Here is a 17,934-nt window from a genome sequence, read left to right as displayed (position 1 = left end):
ATGCATATACAGGATGTATTGTGGAATAAATTGGATGAAAGTATATGCATATAGAGTGTCTTTATATCTAATCAAATTTGAAATTTCTTTATTTTTTCAATATATACAAGTAATAGGGACAAGTCAACTAAAATGCAATCAATTTCAGGTACTAAGATCTTAGCAAAATTCTCTATTACTTTGGGTGATATATTTAGTGTTTTGTTGTTTTTGCAATGTCTAGTATACTAGTCCTTTTTAGGATAAAAGTATAGTTATGTTTTTGAGCTAAATCTGTTGAATTATTTAAATTTATGTTGTAAGCAATGTTAATCAATGTGAAGGATCTTCAACTTCTTTTTTGGATTCAACTAGTTCTTCTAGCCCGCTCATAATGGATATTGGAATGGCTCCTAATGTTTCTACCCCTTCAACATATAATGATGGCTCTTAAAGGGTTGAAAATCTAGATAAAGAGCAAGAATCTCAAGATCATTTAAAGGAGGTCGATCCAGATCCATTTTCACCAAAAAAAAGACATAAAAAATCTGATGTATGGGAAGAGTTTAGAAAACTTGAGGCTAATGGCATTACAAAAGGAGAGTATATGCATTGTAAGGCCCGCTTGACCATTTCTAAAAGCAAGCAGACTACTAGCTTTCGAAGGCATTTATAGACTTGTGCAGTAAGAATAACAAACCAAATAAATGCACAACAAAGGATATTGTTAAATTGTCAGCCAGTTAATTGTGCATCATTTCAGTCTGTTTTAATTTTTACAAAGTTTGATATGGAAAGAATGGGAGAGATAGCTGCACATTGGATTTTAATGTATGAACATCCCTTCACTATTTTAGAAGGACTTAACATGATGTTAAAGTTAGGGATGCCCGAGTGGAAAGAAAAATATTACATATCACGGGAAGGGTTGATTGTGTGGCAGTGTACGAACAAGAAAATAAGTTAAAGAATCAACTTAAGAAGGTTAAAAATGTGAGCTTGACAATAGACATGTGGAAGTCTAAAAATCTGAAGATCGAGTACATGGTAGTGACAAGCCATTGGATCGATTCTGAATGGAAGTTGCAAAAACGAGTCCTTAGCTTTGTACACATTCCTTCACCTCGTAGAGGTCTTCAAATATTAGATGCCATCTTCAAATGTGTGAAAGATTGGGGTATTCAAAACAAATCTTTTCTATTCCAGTTGACAGTGCTTCAAATAATGATTCTGCTATTCGTTTATTGAAAGATAATTTCTCAAGGGCCACCAAGTTGTTATGTGTAGAAAAGTTTTTTCACATCGGGTGTTGTGCACATGTCCTAAATATTATGGTACAAGATGGCTTGAGTGAGATTGTGGATATCACTAAAAATATAAGAGAAAGTGTAGATGATATTAATCGCTCAGATGGAAGAATTATTATTTTTTCAGAAATAGTGCAACAATTGCAATTACTTGGGAAAAAATTAATTCATGATTGTCGAACAAGGTGGAATTTGACATATGAGATGTTAAGTTGTGCACTTAAATTTCATGAAGTGTTTCCACAATTTTGCCGACCGAGATGCGCATTATGATTGTTGCCCCAATTTAGAAGATTGGAAAAAAAGTTGAGAAAATATGTTCAATTTTATAATACTTTTGGACAGCTACATAAATTATTTTTGAAAGTGAATATCCAACATCTAATTTGTTTCTTAAAGAAGTTCAGAATATAAAAATGATATTAGATCAGAATACTAACACTGGAGATGAATTTATACAAGCAATGGTTCGAAAAATGAAAGTTAAATTTGATAAATATTGGGGGGAAGCAATTTATTTATGGCTATTGGGGTCATTTTGGATCCCAGGCTGAAAATGTTGAGTGTAGAATTTTGCTTCTCAAAAATATATTCGAATGCAAATGGCCAAGAAAAAATTAGAGATGTTAAGAAAGCTTTGTATGATTTTTATGATGAGTGTGTGGCTGCAAACAATGTGAGGAAAGAGAAAACTCAAGTGGATATTAAGTTGATGGTGATGGTCAACTAGAGAAAGATTGGGCTGATTGGGGTGAATATATAAAGATAAATCAGGTTCATGTCCTCAAAATTCTGAGTTAGATGATTATTTGTCAAAACCTGTCGAGCCAAAGGCAAGTCAAGAGAAGTTTGATTGTTTGGAATGGTGGAAGGTGAATAGGCTAACATATAAGATATTGTCCAAAATGGCTCGAGATATATTAGCGATTCTAATAACCATAGTATCTTCTGAATCAACATTTAGTGTTGGAACAAGGGGCATTGATGTTTATCGCTCACCGTTAGCTCCAGAGATAGTCCAAGTATTGATGTGTGCAGGAGATTGGTGTAAGTGCCTCCATGGAGTGAAAAAGAAGACAAAAGTAAATTTGTTGGTAAATTTAAGCCCTAAGGAATTTATATTTTATTATTTAATTATATTTTAATTATTTTACAGAAAGAGCCAAAGATAAAAGAGATTGAATTTCAATTTTCTTGAATAATTGAGTGTTGATTCACATACTTTGACATTTCAAAGGTTTGTAATTGTTTTAATTTGTGATTGATGTTTTTAAGTTAAACTTGGATCACTGTGTATATTTTATTTTCTTATTTAATATAATTTTTTATTTATAGGTTTCTCATCCTTATTCAAGTTCCAACAAGTTGAATACTCTATTCTGAATTTTTTTTTTATCTCTTTCAAGTTCCACTGCCTTATTGCATTCGTAGATATATCCTGATTTTTTGGTGTGTTTTGTTTAGATTTTTCTCGATCTCCCTTTTAATTATTTGGACTTAGGTTATGTTTGAAAAGGTGAATAAAAGTGGTTTTTTTATTTGAAATTTTGTATTTCAAGATTATGCTCAAATTTTGAACTTTTTCGAGCACGAGCTCGAGTATTCGATACATTCATAGGCCAAGCTCGAACTTGAAATTCAATACTCAATCAAATTCGAGTCCCAACTCAAGTAGGTAAAACCTATATCGAATTGAGCTCGAGTAGTATGCTATTCGGGGTCGACTCGGCTCATTTTTAGCTCTAGTCTAGGGACATATTAATGGGTGCTAAGACGTACCATATGAACCGAGATTTTTTATTTAATCAAGGATGTTTTTAAAAATAAGATGAATTATTGAATGTGCAATAAAGATCTGTATGTCCGCACCCTAATCGAGGTATACACTTAAAACTCGTTATTTATGAAAACCAAAGTAGTTAAATAATAATCATTAATCATTTTTTACCTAAAAATGTTAATTGTCAACGATCAATTACCCACTTGTTGAATATTCACTGCATGACAACTCATCTTTAAACTTTTTCTTTTACATGCAATCACACCCCCTGTGTGTCTATATATATAGATATTTGTTTTTAATGAAAGGGTCTTTCTATTATCAAAAAGATATTTTACACTTCTATAAAGTGATAGAACTATTTTTCACTGAAAAATAAAAGTTTATTTGTATTATTATCATTCATCTATTTATTTTCTCATATAACTTAGATACAGTATAACAACTACGAACTTATAACTATGATATAATTATAATAGTTATCATATCATATCGGTTACAAATAATACCACACAATTATAGTAGCTATGATTCTGTAATATTATAATATGGAAAAATTTTTAAGAGACCATACCTTTAATTTAGGTTTAACTACGAGACACACAATATATATATATATATATATATATATATATATCAAATCAAAACTCGTTTAGAGATCTTCGATTTGGTATATTTATATGTCTTATGGTTCAATTTAAGTCAAAAATTATGGATTTTAAAAATTTATCCAGTACAGATATTATAGCAGCTACAAAATCGTAGCCACTAAAGTTATAATTTTGAGAGAACATAACTTTTAATTCGAGTTGAATCATGGGGCGCACAATATGGAAAATCGAAGATTTTTTAACGAACTTCGATTTGATATTGTGTGTCTCGTGGTTCTACCCGAGTCAAAAATTATAACCTTTTAAAATTTTAGATTTTAATATTCCCTTTATAACAGCTATGATTCCCTCGGTGTTATATAATTATAGCAACTACGAAACCATAGTTATTATAATTGCGTGACATTTCAATTGTAGTAGTTATAAAATTATAACTGCTATAACGTGAATGCTAAATCTTAAACTTTAAGAAATTATAACTTTTGACTCGGGTTGAATCATTAGACTACAATATATTAAATCGAATATCATGCATATATCTATAATTTGTTATGAGATGGAACATTAACGGCTAGATTTTAGGCTAAAAAAATATCGTTTAAATTAATTTTAAAATTTCAAATAATTTTAGTCTTAATTTTTGTATATTATAATAGCTACAATTCCCATAATTACTACAACTATATGATCATAACTCAGTTGTAGCAGCTATAATACTAACATCTATAAATTTATAAAAAAAATGATAATCTCAGTTAGTCTCATTGACTATTGCTGAGGTGACCGATTTAGTCCGACATAAATTTCCCACGGGCCAACATCTATAAATTATTATTTTTTTTATAGCTACTATAATAAGTCGTTTTAGACTGAAAATAGGAAAAAATTATTAATGAAAATAAACGATTACTTTATATAAAATGTAAAAAAAATCATATTTACGTTCATTACAAAAAAAATATCCTTATAATTTTTACTTTTTGATATATATATATATATATAGCTCATTTTTAATTTTTTTTTGAAAAATAATATAATTTACAGATGTTTTTTTTTCTTTGTAGGACTCAATAAGGCTTATATATATATATATATATATATATATATATATATATATATATATATATATAGCTCATTTTTAATTTTTTTTTGAAAAATAATATAATTTACAGATATTTTTTTCTTTGTAGACTCAATAAGGCTTTATTATTTTAACCTTTGCTACATATCAATTATTTTCTTCATATTTGCACGCCATCGTATATTATTTATTATCAGTCTTGTTTATCTATCCATTTTCTTGATTTTGAATTTATTATTTGGGCAAAAATCAATTGGACGTCCCGAATTAGGGCAAGCATCCGTTTAAAAAAAAAAAACTCAAATTGACGTTGATTTTATTAAAAAAACCCTTGATCCAATTTTGTTGTAACAGTTATGCGTGGTTGATATAATAGGTAGGAGATGTCGAGTAGATGTTATAATGTATTTAACATGAATTTTGAATTTAGAGTTTATAATTTATGTGTAGAAACTATTCAGATGGCTATAATATGTTTAATGTGAATTTATGATTTAAAAGTTATATAATAATTTTTACATTATTTTTAAAATAATTTTGATAAAATTTTAAAAAATTTAATCAAATTGATAAATATTATTTTGATACAATAGGTTAATTATATGAGGACTTTTGATTTGGATGTACCTCATCTTTAAATAGGTAGGGTCCATCCAAATCAAGGGTTTACATCAATGGACCATCCCCTAATCCGTAATTTACGGATTAGAGGATTCTTATTGTAGTCTAAAGACCCTAAATTCAGTGTTTTAAAACCCTCTCTAATTTTTATAAAATTTTAAATAATAAAAAATTAAATTCATTAGTAATTTTTTCTTAAAAAAGATTAAATAGGACTAATACAGATCCGGGCTGGACCGGCTTTGGCCCAATCCTCGGGCCCATGACTAAGCTAAGGCTCGCTAAGAGTTTGGGGCCGGTGACGGCCCAAAAAATGACGCACACGGCCGTCTCTGTTGCCCATTTCGGAGCCCCCAACCGAAGTCGGTTGCCTCCTTCTCCCTTGTGAATCTGTCACGTGCTAAATTCCAGCGATGTCGGTGGGTGATCGTCCCCCGAAGCTACGTGGGACTTCTCTAGCCGTCCGATCCATTGAGGAACTACCGACTGAAACTAATCCTCACCGCCAACCATACTCAACTCTCACACACTGGACTGATATAGGTCAACAAAAGGGCCCCAACGTCACAGCCAACGCGGTCCACATCAGTTTAGGAGATTTTTAATGGGTTTGCAACGTGGAGCTCACGAAAAAGGTCAAAAACGCCAAGCAAAGGGTAAACGAGGGACTAAAAGGGCTTCGAATACCTCGGAGAGGAGGCCGTCGATGCACGCCAGAGGTCCTCCGGCTTCGTTCTAGGGGTTTCGAGGCGCACGCGCGGCGAGGGAGAGATGCAGACGGATGCGCGGGTGGGGGTTGTGGTGGAGGACAGTCGGCAGAGAGCTCTATCATCCGGCCACGGAGACGGTGGCGTCGGTGACGGGAAGAGGAGGTTCTCCACGCAGCAGCAGAGCCAGACGCTGAAGCAGCAGTTGCAGCACCAGCCGCAGATTGGGACGCTGGAGCACCTTATAGCTGGCGGTGTCGCCGGCGCTGTCAGCAAGACGTGTACGGCCCCTCTTGCTCGTCTTACCATTCTTTTTCAGGTATCCATGTTCTACTAAGTCTTGGATTTTATTCTAATTGAGCACGCCTGCTGCTCCTCGTGTTTAGTAAAATGATGTAGGATGAGAGATATTCTTGTCAATTTGCTGCTTCAACAGTTGCAACTGGAAAATATTTACTGTGAAATCCTCTTTTTTTTTGGGTGACAATAGAGTTGGAAAATATTTGCCAGCATAAAGAATGCTTGAAATTTTGATGCACAGCTTTGTTGTATTTTTTTTTTTCAGGGGCATTATTAATAGAGATACCACTTCGGAAGCTTAAAAACATACGTTGGTAATCTGAAAACGAATTTAGCAGGCATATGATTTTGTTGTGTGTACTGTTTTTAAGATTTTAGGCATTTCAGTGGGTTTTCTCTCTTTGTCGTGTATGGCTGAATTTGGATGGGTTATTGAGTAATTGATCTATGATATTAACTAGGCTTTTTTAAAAAAGTATTTTCTTTATATTTATCTGCATTGTTTTTATAATTATGTAACTTACAAAGCCAATGTATGTCTTTCTAGTTTTTAGTATGATGTATATACTTGGCATCCCTTCATTTTTCTCTGTATATTTCATGGGTTTAATTGTTGGTTGTCAAATTTAGGTGCAAGGAATGCACTCTGATGCAGCTGCTCTGGGGAAAGCAAGCATATGGAAGGAGGCTTCTCGAATTGTTTCTGAAGAAGGTTTTAGAGCTTTTTGGAAAGGAAATTTGGTGACAATTGCTCACCGCTTACCTTATTCTTCAATAAATTTTTATGCCTATGAACGATACAAGGGTGTAAGTTGAAAATTTCAGTAGATAAGTATGTCAATTTTCTATGGCACCATCAACTTATTTTTGTTTCTCTAAATTATTATTATTTTTTTTTACAGTTATTGAAAATGATTCCTGGGTTAGATAAGCACAGAGATTATGTCGCAACAGATATTTGTGTACGACTGTTTGCTGGAGGCTTAGCTGGAATAACAGCTGCATCACTTACATATCCACTGGATCTTGTCAGGACACGCCTTGCAGCTCAGGTAATACCATGATTTATGTGAATGAGTATAAGCAGTATTCTATTTTTACTCTTCATGGGCAACAAAATCTTCGTTGAAGCTCTTACTTTTAACATATTCAAAGATATAAAACATATAGATGTGTGAAAATAGAATGAATTATTTTAATTTGATGTTTTTAAGTGGAATGATAATGTCTTTCCTATACATAAACTTGCTTGCTGTTAACTCCACTATGAAGTGCACCTTTCATTTATAGTCATTTTTGGGATTTTCTGTCTATATATTCATTTTTGGAATTTGTGCTGTTTGCAACTGTAATTATCATTGTATTAAAAAAAAATTACAATATTGGTTCTTCATGGTTCTTGCTATCATTTGTAGCTGTATGGTTATGACTTAAAGGTGATGATATTTTTACTAGGTAATTGCAGAATTAGTTGATTCATAACATTTTAAATTTCCTAATCATTTGCAGACACGTACTATGTATTACAGGGGCATCTCACATGCTCTGTATACCATCTGCAGAGATGAGGGTATGCGAGGTTTATACAAGGGACTTGGAGCAACACTATTGGTTAATTTCCCAACCATCCTTCATACTGTTATTACAATTTAGTTAGTTTTTGGATTTCTATTGACCATCATCTGGTTGCAGGGTGTTGGACCTAGCATAGCAATAAGCTTTTCGGTTTATGAAACTTTGAGATCCCACTGGCAAGTTGAAAGGTAAGCCTTTTGTTTGTGGTTTATTTCTACTTAAAATATGATTTTTATTATATCTTTCTTTTGTTCTTTGAAATCAGGCCATGTGATTCTCCTATCTTGGTTAGCTTAGCTTGTGGAAGTCTTTCTGGTATAACATCATCAACAGGTATGTTACTGAAGCATATTAAGTTGCTACACAAATAGAGGTTGGTCTGTTTGACATGAAGTAGTTATTGAGGAAAACACAATTAATCTTATTAATTTATAATGGAAGACTCTGAACTGAATGAGTTGCTAGTTCCTAAAAAGTGTCATACATATAGAACTATTAGTTTCAAGGAAGTCACAGAAAAAAATATGCAAAATATGTATACACTTACAATTGCAGCTTGACTGTTGATATATCCTGTTGTTGAGGAAGTTTGTCATATTTCCACTTATCTTAGAGGAACCGTGTTTACCTTGTTTTGATCCTTATAATTAGAAAGATTGCTGACTTCAAGTTGCTGCCACATTGGTAGACAATGTGGAAGTCGGTGACGAAGTTAAATGACACAATATTGCCCGCATTCCTCATACTGTAATCTAACAGAAGCTCAATTTGATACCTCTTAATGCAGTACAATTGCAAGCCCCAATTGGCAATTTTTCAGTGCAATATGAGTGGAAGAAGAGGAAAGAATGAGAGAATTCTATTTAATTCAAAACTTATATTGAAGAATAGTTACAAACCTCTTCTATATAGTCTTTATGACCTAGACAATACAACTGTTCTAAATGAAAAGTAAACCAAAGAACAATAGCATTAGATCAAACCATAAAAGGTCCACACTTCAAAATAAGCATTATTTTAGGAAAACAGCCATTGTAATCATTATTGAGGGAGCTATAAGATTGCCAATTTAAGAGGTTGTTGGTATATGAACATTTTAATAGAGAAAATTGGCATGGCAACATGAAAGAGAGTAGGTGCATAAGTGGCACCTGCGGATTCTCACTAATACTTGCTAAAGCTAGAGCAGAATGTTCAAAATAACCTAGTGAATTTGCACGAGTCCCAGGAGACTAATGCCTGTGGGACATCAAGATTCACGTGCGAAGGGACGAGCGAAAGGCTTCCTAGTAAGCTAATCCCCAAACCAAGCCGACTCTCATAAGAGGGTTCAATTTTGTCTGATTTAGCATTTTCCACCCACCCTCTTCATTCTTTTGGATGGCCTCGCTTGGAGGGGGATACCATTGACTGTCCCGAACTGATACGATAGGAATTTCAGCCCGACTCTACATGCTGCACAACTTCTACCTTTCTTGAGCCCACTTCTTCGTCATCAGCAATGATAGTGCATCTATAAAGAAGATTATATCATTGTTTAAGTTTTGCAATGAATAATATAATCAATGACACTACAACTTTAGCGTTTCCTTCTTATTCCTCACGATATTGCTGATCAAGGCATGTTACTGCAAGATTGCTGGGATCGACATTCTCTGCTTGTCTTGCATTAGTAAAGTCAATGCTTTATTGATACAAAATCAGCAATTTAGTTCTGTAATTATCTCTTGCACCCTTACTAGTAATTTGCATAATTTGACCAGTTGAATATGCCTCTGTAGAATTGTGTGCAAGTTCCTGTGTCTCCCACGCTGGTTCACTGATGCATGTGAACACTGAGCTGTTGCAACTGCATGGAGCAACTTGTCTCGAAATATGGTCTAGTTTCATGATTGTTTTGACTGATGATTCTTTGCATTCTAAATTATTATTTATGTATTACACTTAGTACAATATTTAGGACGGAGAACATATGAATTTTTTTGCCTCATGTGATTGTAATCTTTGAGCACAATGTGAATTTGAGTTCATAGTTCCACACTTTGTGTTCCTCTGCAGCAACATTCCCGCTGGATCTTGTTAGACGGAGAATGCAGTTGGAAGGGGCAGCTGGAAGGGCACGAGTTTATAGTTCTGGCATCATTGGCACCTTTGGGCATATAGTTCGGACTGAAGGATTTGGAGGTTTATATCGAGGTATCTTGCCAGAGTACTTCAAAGTTGTACCCAGTGTGGGCATTGTTTTCATGACTTACGAGGCGCTAAAAGTGATCATGTCAAGCAAATCAGCCGACAAATAGTGCTCTGCGCCTAGTCATATACCTGTAGCACCATTGCTACTGACTCATCTTTTTTAGTTCCATAGATACAAGGCAAAACAGTTTTCATCACAAAGGCATCACATGGCGGTGAGTTTTGCTGTTGCCGTCATGAAGGTTTTTGTTGTATAGATATTGTTGTTGTTCAAGTGCAAGTACAAGCCATGCTACTGGTTACAGTTTCAACATTCTCATGATCCATAATCTTCGAAACTACCCAGAATGTCTTACAAAGATGATAGAGACGGAGTTCACCCTCATATTTACTTGCTGGTACGTACAATTATGATTCATTAATTATATGAGCAACGAGGTAATGTTAAATCTGAGAGAAATATTCAAAACATTTCTTGTTTTGCCAATGACCTGGGGAAGAGGTGACCGATATGTAAAGGAAATTTTTGATATGGGCGTCTTATAATAAGATAATCATGTATAGGTCTTAAGTGTATCTTCATCGCTAAGGAGGTTAAGAGGATCAGTTTTTGCCACGATTGTGGTTTCTTGATTGTGGTCTTAGCTCAGCCAAAGTTTTACTTGCAATATAGTCGAAGTGTATTTTGGTTGAGCCCAGTGCAACTAGTGGCATTCTGTTGGAATGAGCTAGCATTTTGAGTCGTTTACGCTGCTAATTCTACCATGATGCAGATATCAGTAGCGAATGGATTTCGTGCCTCCTTTTACAATTGGTCAGTGCCGCAGTGTTCTTCCCATTTGGATTCATTTTACTCCTTAATTCATGAATCTAAATAGCGAATAATTATACCCATGTTACTTACATTGCTTTCATTTTCTATCGTTGTCTGGCACCATGATTGCCCGGTTTTTAACAACAAGATCAGTTTGATTGGGACTAATGTTCCCAATGACGATAGCACGGATTGAATGGGTATCCAAAACGTTCTGTTTAGTACAATGAATGCTTTATGCAGTCGAAATAAATTATCGAAATGGTTGATGATAAAGGTTTGTTGTTAGTATAGCATGAGATAAAGAGGACGAACTGCATACAAGGATTGAGTTGCAGTTTAACGGATGAATTTCTGACGGTTTATCTAAATGCAGGGTTGGTGGCTTTTGGAGCCACAGTTGCTAAAGACTATGGGCCGACGGATTACTGACAGCAAAAAAGCAAAGGCATGCCTCTCGAGATAAAAAAAAAAAAGCCAATAAAGGAGAGGATGATAAACAGATAAAAGTATGGTTAATATATGACATTTTATTTCTTAAAAAGAATCTAGTAAATATTTATGAAGTACATTACACATCTAACACATTCTAGACGTGGAAAAAAAAAGATTTGTCCCTCAGAAGCTCGATTGACAGGTCTTTATGTTAGCCATCTACATCAATATCCATTTGTGTGCATTTGATTGGATTAACAAAATTCCATGAGGATATCACATAAAAAGTATTAAGTAGATTTGAAAAATATAAAAAGTTGGCCAAGGTCAAAAAGGAAAATCTCACTTTTACTGAATCGTGAAAAAGCATACGATTTGACTTTTCATCAAAAACATATCCCACCTAAGGATGATAACGGATCAGAATTAGAGTGGATTTGACCTAATTCGGAATCCATCTCATCTTCCTTTAGACCCGTCCTGCCCCGTGAACTCGGCGAGACGATTCGGGTTAGATTCACTAGATTCGTCATATTTAAAATATATTTATTTTAATATTAAATATTATAAAATAAAATTTTAATTTTCAATATAAGAAAAATTATAATTATATTAATAAACTATATATGTATTATAGATATATGGATTCGGGGCAGGTTCGCGGTGGGTCCGATTAAACCCAAGATCCGTCTCGGATCCGCCGTAAACATGTTTAGGCGGGTCTAAATCTGTCCCGCCGAAACGGGTTTATTACGGGGCCGGGTTTGAACCCGCCCCATTGCCTCCCTAATCCCACCACCTAATAAAAATGATATATCTGTTCCCATTATTATATTACATATATCTCCCTTGTTTAAATTTGAAATTAATCGAATATATTATAGCAGTTATAAAATTATAGTTGTTATATATAGTTATTGTAATTACATTTTCGTAGCGGTTATAATATACAAAAAAATATTTTAAGATTAAAATTATTTGGAGATTTCAAAAAAATTAAATGATGTTTTTTAAGTTTGAAATCATGTCATTACGAGTTCCACATCGTAAATGATTATAGATCTTAGTTTCAATTTAATATATTATGCGTCACGTGATTCAATTTAAGTCAAAAATTATAATCTCTTAAAAATTTAAGATTTAATATTTACATTGTAGCAGTTATGATACCGTGATTTCTATAATTGCATGGTGATTTAGTTGTAGTAGCTACAATTTTATAGTTATTATCATGTGAATATTAAATCTTAAACTTTGAGAAATCATAATTTTTAACTCGGATTGGACTATAGATATATAATATATCAAATCGAAATTCGTTCAGAGATATACAACTAATTATTTATTGGATGGAACCTATAATAACCCAATTTGATAATAAAAATATCATTTAAATTTTGTTCAGAGTCTTCGAATAATTATATTGTAATTTTTTTTTAATGTTGTAACAACTATACTAATTTAGTAGTTGCTATAATTCACCTGACTAATTTAAGATTTAAACCAGAGATGAATAGTATGTAAGGATACTTACGTTATTTTGCAGGGAGATGGAGCGCCTTTTTTGATTAAAAAAAAATCAAAATAGGGTGTTTTTTTACTTTGGGCCAACAAAGTATACTAATTATGGAAAACTTGTTATACAATATTTCTTTTCTTAGATTTAAAAAGTTTATGTATATTGTTTGTTCATGTTAATTCAAGTATTAAAAGAAGATAGGAAACCTTTTCATACGACTGAATCCTGATGTAATTGTCTTTTGTTTAGGGGAAAAATAAACTTTGCCAATTTAAGGTCCTTTAATGCAAGATCTAATGATCCCAAATGAGATGCTTCTGGAGATATAGTATAATGATAAAAAGTGGAATTAACTCCTTAAGTAACGAAGGTTCAAATTGTTAGTACTTAAACTAGTTTTGATATGATTAATTAAATCAAATTAGGTTTTGTCATGATTTAACCCCTATATCTAAGTGTACAGAAACTTAGGAGCACAGGAAGTCAAGCGAAAGATGCAGCTAGCGAGAAGGACGACACGGGAAAGAGACGACGAGCTTGGTGTGTCCGAGGGACGAGATGCCGCGGAAGAGTACGCGAGTAGACGAGAAGGAGACGCGTGGCGTTTCCGAGGAATGAGAAGCTAGAGTGGAAGTTTGCTCGAGAAGGCCGATAGTTAGGATCGGGTGAGTCATATTCCGGATGGCCGAAATCATCCAAGTGAGTGGAACCGGAACGAAAGACCCGGGACAATGCTAGCAAAACCAGAGTAGAAGACCCGAACCAAAAAGTCAACTAGGGCTGACTTTTTGTTTCGGGCGGCCAGATCGGTTGTGTGCCTTGCCCAAGAGAAGCCTTGTGTGCACGGTCCGAGTGCTTGGAACCCTTTCGGGCGCTCGGACCAGGAATTTCATCCAAACGCGACGTGGCACACCCCGTTGCGATGGAAATAAAAATTTATCCCCCTCCAAGCACCTGGATCCCTTCCAGGCACTCTGACCAGGGCTATAAATACAACCCTGGTCCTAGAAGGTCAAAACAACACTTGTAATTGATTATTTTTCAGTCTTGTTCGGTAATTGAGTGCTTCAACTGCTGTAAGAGGCTTCTCCGTCTGAAGGAGACTGTTTAGTGAGTTTTTCATCTTCCTTGGATTAACAACCTCCCCGGTTGTTATTGGTGCGGTTAGCACTAACAGTCTAACTCAAATTTTGATGAATGACAAAGTAGGTTAAGTTAGTTTCATTGTAATCTAACACTTTGACCAAGTGTGTAAAAGAAGCCCAGCTAGGTCGACGGGCCGACCGGATAGCTGACACAAAGTCCAGACGAGTCGACGGACTGACCGGATGTCTGGCACGAAGCCCAGCTAGGTCGACGAACCGACCGGATAGCTGACACGAAGTCTAGACGGGTCGACGGGCTGGCCTGACGTCTGACACGAAGTCCAGTTAGGTCGACGGGCTAACTTGATAGCTGACACGAAGTCCAGACAAGTCGAAGGGCTGACCTGACGTCTGGCAGGTAAGTTGATGTAAGTCATTGGAGGGGAGTGACTGTGAGGACACATTCCCGGGAAGGGAATTTAGGCGCTGATCCAATTTAGAACCATTTTGGAACTTTAAGTTGAGATCTTGACTAGATTCTGATCTCGGTGAGATGGAATCTAATTAATACTCCTGTTTAATTATAAAAATTGTGCTAACAATTTGTTTTGTAGGATATATAATTTACATTTGTGCTTAGGACTAACGTTTTCTTGCAAGGAGTTGAAGCTGCTAGAAAACAGAGGTCCGGGTGCCCGAAAGGGATCCAGGCGCCCAAAGGTTCGGGCGCCCGAAAGGGATTCGAGCGCCCAGAGGTCCGAGCGCCCAGAGGTCCGAGTGCCCGGAAGGGATCCGGGCGCCCAGAAGGGATCCGAGCGCCCGAAATGCAAAAGTTATCCTCATCACGCTTCGCCACGTGGAGCTTCATAGTTGGCAAGGGCTACGTCACACTCCAGGCACCCGGAAGGGATCCGGGCGCCCGAAGCATCCTATATAAGGAGGGTGAGCCCTGGAGCAAAGAATAACTCACAACAAGATCTTCCAAAGCTTGTTCTGCTGTGTTATGCTCCTGCGATGCTGCGACGCTGTGAAGCTACTCCGACAAGAAGCGGCTCAAGTTTTTCTTTTCAGTGTTGTCGTTATTTCTTTCTAATAATTCCTGTACTTAGTTTTTGTAATAACTTTGCGAATTATTAGTAATTGGCCAACGAAAGACTCAACGAGTGCGGGCCTTGGAGTAAGAGTCGACCAAGGCTCTAAACCAAGTAAAACGATTCGTGTTAGCGTTGTGTTTTCATCTTTCCGTTGCGTACTCACTTAAACATTTTCGATCGATATTCACCTAGGGATGTAAACGAGCTGAACCGAGCCGAACAGTATTAGGCTCGAGCTTTTATCACAAGGCTCGAGCTCGGCTCGTTTTAGAATTATCAAGCTCCCGAACAGTTCAAGCTCGGCTCGTTATTAGCTCGATTATCAAAGTTAACGAGTCTAACTCGTTAAGCGAGCTTGGGCTCGTTTAGAACTCGTTTTTGGCTTATTTTAGAGCTCGTTTTTTGGCTCATTTTAAAGCTTATTTTAAGGCTCGTTTTAGAGCTCATTTTTTGGCTCGGTTTAAGGCTTGGTTTAAGACTCATTTTTTTTGGCTCGCGAGCCAATAAACGAACATGTTCGCGAGCTCACGAGCCGAATATCCTTAAGCTCGAGCTTGGCTCGATAAGATAAACGAACGAAGTCGAATGAGCTTTTTACCGAATCGAGCTCCGAATAGCTCGCGAACCGTTTGGTTCATTTACATCCCTATATTCACCCCCCCTCTATCGACTTTCATGATCCAACAAGTGGTATCAGAGCAGGTACCGTTCTGATTTGATGCAACCACCAGTCAGACAGGGGGTGAATTTTTTTTTTTAATTTTCTTTCCGATTTTCAGTTTTAAGTTATAAATACAAACTGGTATCCTTACCTTTTTGGAAATCTTTTTCGTAGTAATTAAGATGAATTAGTGCAACACCAATTTAGTTTTAGATTCTTTCTAATTTTATACCGCACTACTAATCCAAGACCAAGTCTTGGGATTCCTAGTTTCTTTATTTATTTGTGTGCAGGATAAATTGTCTCAAGTCGAAGGCTTCAGCATAGTTTGTCCCCCCTATTCAACGGGGATGACTTCCCCTACTAGAAGAAGCGAATGGAGGTCTACTTGAAGACTGACTTCCACCAGTGGTTCAGCGTCACCAGAGGATACAAGGTGCCAGTCGACAACTCTGAAAATCCGCTAGACCTGGAACAGTGGACTCCGAACATGAGAAAGAAATCCTCGACGGACTACAAAGCTCTCAACACGCTGCAATGCGGGCTGACAAAGGAAGAGCTGAACCGAGTGGTGCTGCACCAAAATACGAAAGAATTAAGCTGATCGAATTTCACGAAGGAACAAGCGACGCTAAGGTAACGAAGTGTGGCCTTCTGTTAAATAAACTTTTTACTCCATGCGAGGATCAAATACATCCTCAACGGACTCCACGTGATAGACCACCAAATTAAAAATCGAGATTTAATAAGGTACGCTTTAAATGCTTTCCCATGAAATACATTGTGGGCATCTATCGTGGATGCCTCCAAAATTTCAAAAATTTATCTAAATTGAAACTAGACGAACTATTCTGCGAACTTGAATTACACAAGCAGACTAACGCCGGAACCTAGAAAGGTATTGCTTTGTTTGTAGGTCCCTCCAAGGAAAGGAAAAAGACCAAGCCTAACCCTAAAGATGAGTCCGACCAAGATTATGAAGACGAAGAGTACCTGGTGAACCTAGTAAGGAAGATGTTCACCATGAGGAAGAGGAGCTTCAGCAAAAAGGACCTGCAGGAGATCAACTCCCCATCTGAACCAAGGAATGTGGCTTGCTTCGGGTGCAATAAGAAAGGCCACTACAAGAACGAGTGTCTGAGATTGAAGAGCGACAAGTCGAAGACATCCAAAAAGAAGGCTCCTAAAACGACTTGGGACGACTCATCCTCAGAAGAACCGGAGGCCGAAGATTAGAAGCACCAGAGTCACCTCATGTTGATGGCCCGCGAAGCAGAATCGAAGGATGAATCGGAAGATGGGTCTGAACCCGAATCGAGCCACAAGTCCGTACTCGTTTCAGAAGGTCCCGAAGAGGTATATTTTAATTTGAATAAGAAATTTTTTAAAATTATTGCTTTTTTAAATAAAAAATTAACTGTAATAGAAAATGAAAATAAATTGCTCCTTGAGGAAAACCAAAACCTCAAGGAACAAATCACAAATTCTAATCCAACTCAAGACCTAACACTTGAGGAGGAAAATTTAATACTAAAAACAGAAAATAATAAATTAAAAAGTATTTTAGAAAACTTTACAACAAGATCTAAAAATTTAGATCTTATTTTAAACAGTCAAAAATCAATCTACAATAAAATCAGACTTGGTTATAAGTCAAGTTCAAATAAAACATTTAAATCATTAATAACCTAGCATAAACAACAAAATAAAGCTTGGGTTCCGAAAGCGTGCTTAACCACTCAAGTAGGAATTAACCAATATTACATACCCAAAGACAAAATATACTATGTAAAATCTGATAAATCAAATAAAAACCCGAAACACAAACCTAGACCAACAAAATCAAAATCGAAAAATTTTAGAAACCATCAAAAATTAGATTATCATCAAGTTAAATATAATTATAAAAGTAACAGACATAAACATAGAACTAAAAAATATAGACTAATAATTCAGGGGAGGCTCCAGAATAGCTGACACCTCCAAAAATAATCTACCCGACAGGGTAACCAAAACTAATCTACCCGGTAGGGTAATTAGAATTAGAGTAAAAAAGAATAAAATTTAACTTGACCTACGGTACTAGTGAAGTTTTGGATGATAGTAGGTTAGGGAAGCTTAGTCTATGCATGACTAGGAAGATATGGCTTCGACTTTGTGCATTTGGCTAAG

At 35.8% G+C, this 17,934-nt stretch overlaps 1 protein-coding gene across 1 annotated transcript; it reads left to right on the top strand.

The window, feature by feature from the left end:
* Positions 1 to 6,011: 6,011 nt before the first annotated feature.
* LOC122020572 (mitochondrial substrate carrier family protein B-like) lies at positions 6,012 to 10,465 on the top strand. The gene is made up of 7 exons (XM_042578546.1): positions 6,012 to 6,405; positions 7,017 to 7,193; positions 7,289 to 7,438; positions 7,896 to 7,997; positions 8,079 to 8,149; positions 8,227 to 8,294; positions 10,020 to 10,465. The coding sequence occupies exons 1-7, from the start codon at positions 6,151 to 6,153 to the stop codon at positions 10,259 to 10,261; spliced, it is 1,065 nt and encodes a 354-aa protein (XP_042434480.1). The 5' UTR covers positions 6,012 to 6,150; the 3' UTR covers positions 10,262 to 10,465.
* Positions 10,466 to 17,934: the final 7,469 nt, after the last annotated feature.

The sequence above is a fragment of the Zingiber officinale genome, chromosome 9A, assembly GCF_018446385.1.
Source record: "Zingiber officinale cultivar Zhangliang chromosome 9A, Zo_v1.1, whole genome shotgun sequence".
NCBI classification, from domain to species: Eukaryota; Viridiplantae; Streptophyta; class Magnoliopsida; order Zingiberales; family Zingiberaceae; genus Zingiber; species Zingiber officinale.
The sequence above is the reverse complement of the archived record's forward strand: the minus strand, read 5'-3'. Positions and strand labels throughout refer to the sequence as shown.